The sequence below is a fragment of the Antechinus flavipes genome, chromosome 1 (genome assembly GCF_016432865.1).
Source record: "Antechinus flavipes isolate AdamAnt ecotype Samford, QLD, Australia chromosome 1, AdamAnt_v2, whole genome shotgun sequence".
Classification (NCBI taxonomy): Eukaryota; Metazoa; Chordata; class Mammalia; order Dasyuromorphia; family Dasyuridae; genus Antechinus; species Antechinus flavipes.
In genome coordinates this window covers 667,782,470-667,793,609 of record NC_067398.1, presented here as the reverse complement: position 1 = coordinate 667,793,609, position 11,140 = coordinate 667,782,470, and the positions used below count along the sequence as shown (strand labels likewise).

General features: G+C 42.6%; 1 protein-coding gene across 1 annotated transcript; it reads left to right on the top strand.

The window, feature by feature from the left end:
* The first annotated feature begins 1,245 nt into the window (after window positions 1-1,245).
* SMIM7 (small integral membrane protein 7) lies at window positions 1,246-10,342 on the top strand. The gene is made up of 5 exons (XM_051972093.1): window positions 1,246-1,365; window positions 1,475-1,516; window positions 2,763-2,815; window positions 6,231-6,321; window positions 9,133-10,342. The coding sequence occupies exons 1-5, from the start codon at window positions 1,340-1,342 to the stop codon at window positions 9,146-9,148; spliced, it is 228 nt and encodes a 75-aa protein (XP_051828053.1). The 5' UTR covers window positions 1,246-1,339; the 3' UTR covers window positions 9,149-10,342.
* The last annotated feature ends 798 nt before the right edge of the window (window positions 10,343-11,140 follow it).

Below are 11,140 nucleotides of genomic sequence, written 5' to 3'. Positions count from 1 at the left end.
TTTTTTTTCCTCTAGTTTCCCACTTAGTGATCTTGTCTGTTCCCATCCCTTTAATTAGTATTTGTTTGTAGATGACTTGAATATACATCCAGATTTAGTCTCTCTCCTAAACTCCATATCTACATTTAACATTTTGAACTAGATGTCCTGTACATCATCTCAAACAACATGCCCAAAATAAAACTTACTCTCTTTTCTCCCAAGTTCATCCAAGGAAAATTTCCTTATTACTTTCAAGAGCCCTCCTCTCCTTCCCATCATCTACATTTGCCACCTTATTGTCCTGTTACTCACCCACATCATTCCCAATTGCCAAACCTTGTTGTTCCTATCGCTGGTGACCATTTACTTCTCTCTTACCTCCCTAGTCATGACCCAATTTCAGACTTTTCATCACTTCTCACCTGGCCTACTACAATAATCTCCGGATCGGACGCTCTCAGCTCTCTCTACTCCGCTGCCACAATGATTTTGTGAAAGTCCTGGTTTGCTCTCTCTCCTCAAACAATGCCAGTGGCTCCCTATTAAATAAGAAGGCTATTTGACATTTAAAACGCCCTGGCCCATAATAAGGGCTCAGTGCTTGATTGATTGAAGTCCTTCACCACCTGACTTCAGCTAGGACATGTTACTGTGTCGTCAAACCAGTCTTCTTACTGTCCCTTAAACACGGCGCTCCATTCCCCCCCGCACAGCCCCGCCCCCACCTGCCCGGCGCGCGCTCTCCCCCTCACTTCCACTGGGAGAACTCCTCGTCTCCTTCAAGAGGCTTTTCTCCATCTCCCAGCTGCCTTCCTCCTACCCAGATCATCTTGTGTTAGCATCGTACGGACCCAGCCCAGCACAAAGCCCAGTGTATCCATGCTTAATAAACGGTTGCTGATTGATTGGCACCCGGAAGTTCCCCTCTCCCTTCCCCCACTCAATTCCTTGTCATTCATAAGAGTCTCTGTCAACTTATGTCACCTACAGTCCCTTGTAAATCATAGAACTCCGGCTGCTGGGCCACTGGCTGGGCTCACATTATCCCTGTGTCATGTCAACATAGGCGACACACACTCACATAGTCTCCTCCCTTTACCCTTGCCCCGCCCTCTCCCGCTGCCGGGGCGGAGACGTCGACGAGCCCCGCCCCCGACTGACAGAAGGTGGAGCCTATGTATGCAGAGGGTTCCTCCCTGGACGCCCTCCAATAAACTGGACTTCCCGGACGCTGTACAAGAGCGTGGGCCGGCCCAGCTGTAGTCGCTTGTTTTGATTGGTTGCTCCCGGCCCCGGACTCGCGGATTGTTCCTGTTCCGGTTCCGATTCTGGTTCCGGTGGCTGCTCGGCAGTCACCATGATCGGGGACATCTTGCTGTTCGGGTAAGGGGCCCCAAAGTTTGCCTGGGGTTGAGCTGTGAGCCTGAGACGGCCGGGGGGAGGGCATTTGGGGGAGCCACACCTTCCCTGACCTCTCTTTGACCCCTTTCAGGACGCTGTTGATGAACGCGGGAGCCGTGCTCAACTTCAAGCTGTGAGTGACGCGGCGGCTTCCCCCTGCCCCGGGCCTGGTCCCCTGACCCGCCCCGAGACCCACCTTGCCCCGCCCCCGAGATCCGCCTCCGAGGCCCTGACCCGCCCCTAGGTCCGCCTCCCGGCTGTGACCCGCTTTCAAACCCACCCTCCCTGCTGTTCCTGCCCCCAAAACCTCCTCTCCGCCCCTCCGCAATCTGGAGACAGATACTCCTCCTGCCTCTTGGGGAAAGAGTCCCCGGCAGGCACCGCCACCTGCCCTAGGGACCCGGGCGTGTCTTCCAGAGTCCCAGCCTTCTAGGTAGCCCTCTCCCACTTTTGAAGTCCCTGAACCTAATCGACTTCTTAGTCACCCAGCCACCAGCCGACTCCCTCCTCTAGACTCTGGCCTAGAACCTTTAACCCATTTAGAGCCTCCTAACCTCCTAGAACTCCCCCAGAGCCTTCTCACCTCTAGAAACTACTCACATACTTAGAACCCGCAGCTTCTGTGAAGTCCCTTTACTTCATTCACATAGAACCTTGTCTTCTCTAGAACCCCTGTCACCCCCACAGAGCCGTCATTCATGTTACCCCCCCAGCCATCTGTCATGTGTGGAGCCCCCATATATATAGACTTCCCCATCACCCCCACAGAGCCATCATTCTATGTGTGGCGCCCCCATATATATAGACTCCCCTTTAACCCTCATAGTCATCATTCCTGTGTGGAGCCATCGTTCGCATAGACACCCCTATCACCCTCACAGAGCCATCATTCATGTATAGAGCCCCCATGCATACAGACATTCTTATCACCCACATAGAATCCTCTGCTGACTCTGGAGTCAGGTCTTAGTTCAAATTCCACTTTTGCTGCTTACTTGTATGACTTTGGACAACTCACATAACTTCCCTGACCCTTCATTTCTTCATATGTAAAATGAAGGAGTTGCACAAGATAGCTTCAGAGTTCCTTTCCAAATTTTTTTAATCTTGTATTTATGATCTGTATTTATGACATTTAATGATTTTATGTGATAATTTAAGATATTTGTGATTTTGTATATGGAGCTCCCTCATCCCACATAGTGCTCTCTCATCTATTAGCCAAATAGGGCTTCCCATCAGGTTTCAAGACCCCACCCCAGTTACCCTTATGGAATCCTTAGAGGGCTCCCATGGCATCTAAAGAATCCTCTTTATCTTTGTATGTGTTTTAGTTCTCTCTGTTGTACCAAAATGTCATACTGTTCCCTACCTTGCAGGAAAAAAAAAGACACCCAAGGGTTTGGGGAGGAGTCAAAGGAGCCAAGTACAGGTAAGTCCCAGGTAGCTCCAACAGCCTGTAATGTTGAATGAGCAAACAGATGTGGATATCAAGTCCCTTTCTTCTTATCAACAGATTGGTGGTAAATGTGCCTCGATGTTTCAACAAACTACTTCCCCTTTGTGGGCCTCAGTTTCCTCATTGATAAAATGAGTGGGTTGTACTTTGATGATCTCTGTGGTTCCCTTCCAGCTCTGAAGTTTTTCTTTTTCTATCATAGGCACTTGCAAGTTTATTGACATCTTTTGCTCAAGATGAGTCATAGAATGCTAATGTTGGGTTTCCAACCTTCCAGCCATTGTGGGAATTCCCTTCAGAGTATCTGTGTCACCTTTAGAGACAGAGTTCATTTATCTCATAAAGCAGCCACCTGTTCTCTATTAAACACCTCTACTGCTCACTGGTTAAACAAAAATGAAAATGATGACTACATCCTCAGGGTCTTGCATATGGGGTGCTCAAAAATTCATTTATGTGAAGAGAATAAGCAAAATTCAAATTTAGCAAACATTTATTAAGCAACTTCGTATCACAGGCATTGTTTAATACTAACAGACCCAGCTCTTAAGAACATAACACTACTCTCATAATAGGAGATGAGGGGATGAAGGGCCAGAGAAGAACTGGACTGGAGTAGGTGTGAGTTCCAGGGACCTCCCTGTGACCTTCAGATCAAACATAAAACCCTCTGCACACTGTTAACTAGGCTATGAAGTAGACTGTGATACTAGCACAAGACAGGAAAATTGAAGCTGAGGCCCAAAGGAAAAAGAACATTTTGTTGAGAAGAAGTGTCCCTAACGATAGGGGAATGGTCACCACAGATGAATGGAAGTCAGAGAAGGAAGGTTGCCTTTGGAGAACAGCTCATAATCTGGTTTGATTAGACTTTAGAGTGAATGAAAGAATCAAAGTAAAACAGGGCTACAAAAATAGGTTGGAGCTATATTGTGGAAGACCTATGTCAGGCTAAGGGATTTGTAATTGATACCATAGAAGGTGCAGAATTGTAGAAGACTTTGGAACAGAGAAGTCATACAGTCAGAGCTTCCATATTAAGATAATGGCAACAGTATGAAGTCTAGATTAGACAGAACAGAGACTGGAGGCAGGAAGATAAGTGAGACGCTATAAGAGTGATCTAAGCAAGAGGTAAGGAGGGCCTAAGGGATGGCAGTAAAAGGGAAAAGAAGAGGTGGAATCATTCCCATTCGAAAGCTGTCTGTATTAGGGTCAGGTAGAGGATGGCTGGTGGGGCTGAGTGGCAGGAAGAGTCCAAGATATGCCTGAGATCCCTATCCTGGATACACGGTAGGATGGCAGGGAAGGTGGGAGGAGAAAGGTGATCAGTTCAGTTTTAGGCATGTTGTCATTCAGCCACAGGATGCTATGCATCTCTCCAGGCAGATGTATCCAGGATGAAGTTAGCAAAGTTGGCCTGAAGCTAGGGGTGAGTAGGGAGAGCTGGAAGGCATCTGCCAAAGCTTGAGAGAATGAAGAGAGAGAGATTCTGGAGAAGCATCTGTACTCAGGTCTAGGGGAAGATAATAGCCAGAAATTAAGCTGGTGTAGCCAAGAAGTAAAAGGTGAGAAGGGTAAAACTATAAAGAACTTCAGGTCCAGACAGAGGGTTTTGTGTTTTATCTGGAGGTCTAGAGCTCACACCTTCTCCACAGTCTGGCTCTTGACTAGCTTCATGGCTTCCCTCTCTGTTCAGCCTCGGTTTTCTTCAAGACTCAGCTCAGATCCCACCCACAGGCCCCTTTCCTGCTCTTTCCTCATTTGAATGGTCTTCCTTTCTCCTCCCATGTCACTTTTAAGTAGACTCTATGCTCCTCAGGGGCCAGGACTGTGTTTTATCCCTAGCAGTCTCTGAGTCCAGGGTCTGAGACATGGAAGGTGCTTATTGCCTGACCGACCTTGAAAAAGTCTTCTCTTGCCTGCAAAATGAGAGGGTTGACTTTCATGGAAGGAGGTTCCTTCCAGTTCTAAATATATGAATTCAGTTCCAGCACTCATTCCACTGGCCCATATCCTCTTTCAAAAAAGACTGATTTCACATGACACCCCAGTCATAGGGAGATCTTGAGACTGGGCTTCTGTGCAGCATAGATGGTACATCATGCCCACCTTTGCCTTTTTCACTATTGGGGCCCTCCACTGGCAGCATTTAGACTTAGTATTCCTCATGGGACAATACAGGTAGCAAGAAGCTAGGGAAGAGAGTATGGTTAGAAGAGGCAATGGCACTGACCCTTGTGCTGAGTGTAGGGAGATTAATTTAGGATCTTGACAACACTTCTTTTGTATGCTGATTGTGCTTTCTCCAAATGCCATTGCTGGGCTTCATTTGTCAGTAACTAGAATAATCATGGGGGTATATGATCAGAAACAGTGGGAATCCTTGAACTGAAGCCAAGACTGTTAACTGGGCTGCTTCACTGACTGGGAGTGATGTCTGTGCCTTGAACAAAAAATAATCGAGCACTTGCCTGCGTTTTAAAGCATATTGTTTTATTTTCAAAAACTTCTTTCAGTGTCTTTGTTTGCTATCCTTGTAAAAGCCTCTCATTCTCATATTCTGAACTCAAAGACGGTTTTCTTCAGGGATCTGCTAGCAGACACAAGCTCTAGCTTAACCAGTTTAGAATTGTAGCCTTATCCAGTCTTGGAGCTGGAAGGAAAGCTGAATCCATCTATAGGTGAGGAGGTTGGCCCCACATGGGAAAGGATCTTGCTGAGAATTTCAGAATAGTGGGTTATGACTAGAACCCAGATTTCCTCACTCCAGTCCAGTGCTTTTTCCAGTGAGAGCTCTCCTGTTGTCACCATGCCAACCTTGGAAGGAAGAATTTGGCTTACCTTTTAGACCTTCCCCTCCCATTCCAGACTACAGTGATTAAGCTGAAAACTATAAACTGGATTTCTTTTAATACTCTAGGGAGTGTGAGAATAAAAATAGATTTGGTTCAGATCCTGCCTTTGCACCTAGGGCCTATGGGATGTTATTAACACTCATGCCATCTCTGAGTGTTGGTCATTTTCCACATCTGAAAACATTCACAATAACACATAGGGGATTTACATCACCCAGGTTGGCTTGAAACTCAAATGGGATAATGTGGTGCTTTTCAAACCTGTAAGTGACATATAAATGTTAGTTATTAAAGAAAATATACAGAAGTCTGATTTTTCAATGTAAATTACCACCAGACAGATATTCTCAGGAGCTTCACAGGCTTTGAGCTAGAAAGGACTTTAGAGGCTATCTAGTCCAAATCTACCTTGTGTAACAGGTGTGAATGTTAGAGCTAGAACTTGGACCAAGATTCTTTCACGGAACTGTTCTACTAGCACCTTATGCTAAATACAAACAAGATTTACATGATGTATTTTAACTTTTCAGGTGACAACATCAGGGAATTCCTACTGAGTCTCAGATATTTTCGAATCTTCATTGCCTTATGGAATATTTTCATGATGTTTTGTATGATTGTGTAAGTATAGTTATTTTACCTTTTAATTTTACATAATTATCATTTTGCTAGATAACTTGGGCCCTTTTCTTATGGTATATGAAAATTAGCTGTGTTCTGGAACCTTTTAAAGTATTGAAATGATAGCAGAGTGGGGATTCTAGGCCCACTGGAGAAGCAGCCAGGTGTAATAGGATGACTGGATTTGGAATCAGAAGAGGTTGGCTTGGAATGCCATTTCTGACTTTCTAGCTTTTGTGACCCTCAGCAAGTCACTGAATCTCAGATCTCTGCTCCTTTTCCATATAATGGTGAATATGTCTCTAAAATTGTCCCATCAGTAAAAAGGGAGTAATGACAATAATAATAGCACTGATATCAAGTAGTTGTTATAAGATCTTAGTGAAATAATTTGTATAAAGCACTTTATAGCCCTTCCTTGGGAGTGGGGGAACCCCCCCTCCTCCCCCCAGGAATTATAGAATTATCTATTGGAAAATATGAGAGAAGGAATGCAGCCAGGATCCAGAAGCAAGTCAAGGGAGTGCTCTGGACAGGGTCCACAGGGTGAACCTTTAACTATTTGAAAGGTATATAAGCAGAGCAGCCAAGGAAAATTCTAACTCTTTGCCTATATTGTGACAATAAGGAAGTGCCATGCCTTGGTCTGTGTGAGTTTACACAAGGAATAAGGGGAAGAACTAAGTAAGGTACAAGCCCAGATCTTCTGACCTCACTACCTCATTTCAGTGTATTTTCTTTGTCATTTATCTGAAGGCATGATATATTGCACATAGTAGATACTAGAAAGATTAATTGAAGTGAAAAAAAATCCTAATCAGGATACATGCATACCTCCCCTTTCCTCCTTTTTCCTAGGCAGGGATTGTATGTAGATTTGTCTGTGTGTTGAGACAGCTTGATACAATGTCAAGATGCTATACTTGGAGACTTAGCTTTATTAGATAGCTTTGAAATCTTGAATAAATCATTTTCCTTTTTTTTTAAAAGAAAGTTTCTTCATAAGAAGGGAATGATAATATTTATACCTCTTCATAGCAATAATGTAAGTATCAGATGATAGCATAAATGCGATAATGCTTTGTATACAAATGTAAATTTGTGTGGTATAGTCGATCTCCACCAGTCTTGCAGGTGGTTTGTGAGACTTGAGAACCTGGATTTTGGTCAATCCTCCCGATTTCTTACCAGTGACCACTGATTGGAATCTAGAGATACGTACAAGTAATGAATAGAACTACATTAAATCTAGTGTCATCTAAAAGAAAAAGAAATTGGGAGATGTTGTTCCTGATTTTCTAGGACATTTTCTTTAAACATTTGTTCAGAGGTTGTTATGAGAAAACATTTCATAAGCCTTAATATGAGTTTTTATGTTGTATTGCCTCTTGGTGTGCAGTTTAGTTTAGAGAACTAAGTGGTTTCCAATTCTCAGCTGGATGTTGGAGCTTTGAATCTGCCAACAGCAATAAATAAACTTGTTAGATACTGACTCTGTCCTAGACCCAAAGATTATAAGACCCTGTATCCAGGATCTTTTTGTGATAGGAAGTGTGCAAAAAGCCATAATGAGAGTTAGAGTTTGGTAAGTGCAAAAAGCAGAGTGGAAAGAAGAGCATGCTGGGAAGTATATCAGAAGGTGAAGTAGCATGTGCTGGAGGATAAGGAGCCTTCCCTGAGGGAGGCAGCAGCCAATCTGGGTTTGAATCATGTCAGCCACTCAATGAAATACAGGATTGTAGGCCAATCATTTATCCTTCTGAGTGGGCTTTCCCCTTTGTCAGAAAACCAAACTCAATGGGGATGGGGCAGCTGGGTGACACAGCAGAGAAAGAGGACCTGAGTTCAACTCTGGCCTCAAATACTTACTAGCCATGTGACCCGGGGCAGTCAGCTAACCTTCATTTACCTCAGAAAAGAAAAAGTGGCAACAAAATATTCCCACTACAACCACACAAGGTTGAGAAAAATGTTTTGTCACCCTCAAATGTGCACGTCTGGCAGTGATAGGAGTAGAAGGTATTTGGGGAATAGGGAATGGGGTATGCAAGGTGTGGAGGTAAAGCAATATGTGTTTGGGAGGGGAAGAGTCCTCCTGTTTGACTGGAGCCTGGCATGTGTGCCAGTGAGGAGTATGGGATAAGACTAATGGCAGGGTTGAGCCATATGTGGAGAGATTAGCATGCTGGATTCACTCTTGGACTTTTGTCCTCTGGCCCATTAGGCTAGGTGAAATCTACTCAAGGCTTTGGAGCAGTAGAACGATGATCAGACCTGAGTATTTATTATCTCTGCCCCTGACCTTCTGGCCTTGGTGTCTTGTGCTTCGTTAAGATAGCCTTTGTTGGGCTTCTGCCAACGTGGAAAAATATGTCTTAAATCCAGTAGCTCCTTCTCTCTTCAGTGTTGCTGGAACAAGGTTAAATTTTCGAATGTGTTTTCCTATAGAAAAAAAAAATAAACAAATTGGTTCCATTTCAGCACTTATGTCAACAAGCCTTAGGGCTATGAAAGAGCATGTAGAAATAAGTAAGCAGAGTCATTATTTTTCTAGGATTGTGTGCTTTCTTCTGGGCTTTAGGGAGTGGAGAAGTAAAAAGTTTGTGGCCCCAGCAGCTGCTCTGCTTGATCCCTTCTAAACCTCAGGATAGCTGTGCTCTTACTGTAGGGTCCTTGTCTCCTATACTGTGGATCAGCTTCCTCTGGAGGGGTGAGGTGGGGATCGTGGGATGTAGTCAGGCACTTTTCTTAATAAAAATCAGGGAGTTTTTTCTTTCTCTACCTGATATTTCTGTCCTTCATTTCCCACAGGTTATTTGGCTCTTGAAAGTCATGGCTTGAAAATCGGGAGCCAACCTTGTAGGACGTTGATTCTGTTTCTGACAACTTTGAGAATGTGTTTGACCAGAAACTGTTGACCTTCCTGCAGAGTAAAAGTTTGTGGGACCAGGGGTGGGGTGGGGAAAAGATGTATGCAAAGATCACAAAGGTCTTCTAGCCACAGTTTTAATTTTCAAAGGACACTTTAATGTAGCCTTTGAAATTCAGCTCAATTAACTTGTTATTTGATATTTGAAAGGTATTAAAAGTGCTGGGGTAAATTTTCACTCCCTTCAAATAAAGAAATATGTCTAGATCTGGCATGGAAACAAACTAACCTCTAGAGGATTGCTTTAGAAGAATCTGTATTTAAAGTTTATTTTTTGTGAACCCGATTTTTGGTTTTGAAAACAAAACTGTTATTTGTAGTATTTGTAGAGAACTATAAATTCTCTTAGTACCTGTACACAGCTTAGTAGCTAGTCAGTTTTAAGCTCCAGTGTGGTCTTTTTCTTACTAAAGTTTCTAAGTAAGCTTTGCTGGACCAGAAAGCGGTGGTTGCACTGTGTTAATCTATTGGAGCTCTTGGACAGACACAGTTCTCATTACTAAGTCAGGATAGATATTCAGATCCACTGGTTAGTATACTAATTTACTATCTTGTTTTAGGAAACAGATGCTCCTTTATAGGAGAAGCTAATTTTAACACCTCAACAGAGGGAGGAAGAGAACTTTATGACTTTAGTGAAACACTTAAAGATTTAAAAAAACTCACTTTTTAGTTTTTGGTACCAACAATCTTAGGGAAAACATTTTAAAAGTCTCTTCACCTCAAAGTCCTTTTTAGTCAAGGTATTTTATTAAATAAGAGCCGGGGTATTATTTAGTTATGATATTAAGGCTTCATTCTAAGTGTTTGATCTCCTTGGACTGCCTTTTAGTTGGTAATTTATAGGGCAAAGAAATTGGCACTGCTATATGTAACCCGATGAATTTTGGAATTCTCAGTTTAAAAAGTGATGAAACAAGAGATGAAATTGCCAAAAGGAAATTCTGGGGTCAGATCACTACACTCAAAAAGACTCTTATGTTATTATTTGTTCTTTTTTTTAATTCTTTATTTGTAAAGAATCCCAAGGAGGGAAAAGACATGTGGAGATTTGCAAAAACTAGTATTGAAAATAAAATTTCTGTAAAAGGAGTCTGTGGCCTATACTTTGTTTACTAAGAAATTGATCTCATTCTCATTTTCAGTTTCATATGTCTCACAGGGGTTTGTTTTGAAGTACTATCAAAATTCAATTCAATCCACTGTATCACTCTTCCACTGTATCACTATTCCAACCCCTCACAGAAAATGATCCCTTAAAGAATAAGAAAGAGGAAGAAAGAAAAATTCAGCAAAACTTAACTGTCAGAGCAAAGTCCAGTGCAGGTATTACTTCCTCCATGTAGCCTTCCTGGATGTACTGAGCTGGAAATTGTTGGTCTTTCCTTTTTTAGAAATTCTCCAGCTTTTTGTCTGGTTTTGTCTTTTTACTTCATTCTACTTTTTTATTTCTCTCCCCATTAGATTGCAAATTCCTTGAGAATTTGTTTAATTTCTGTGTTTGTATCCCCACTATGCTAAGTCACTTTGACTTGTAAATCATAGAGACTCAATTTATGTTTGTTATATTGAATTGTATTGAACTGTCTTAGGCACTGGGAGTAATATAAAATGAACGAAACATAATTTGCTCTTGTGGAACTCAAAATTTATTTGGAAAGGAAGGGAGAGTATGGCACATACATAAATACAAACATATCTTCTCTTGACTTTCCCTAATACTGAATAATACCATTTTTATGCAAATATCACATTAGACCCAACAAAGACTTTGCTGTAACTCATAAAAACTGCAGTGTTTTGTTAAACCAAACTTGAAGTCTTACATTTTTTGGCTTCAGCTGTTGAAGGTATTATTTAGCTTCTTAGGAGGCCAGATGGAGTCATGCT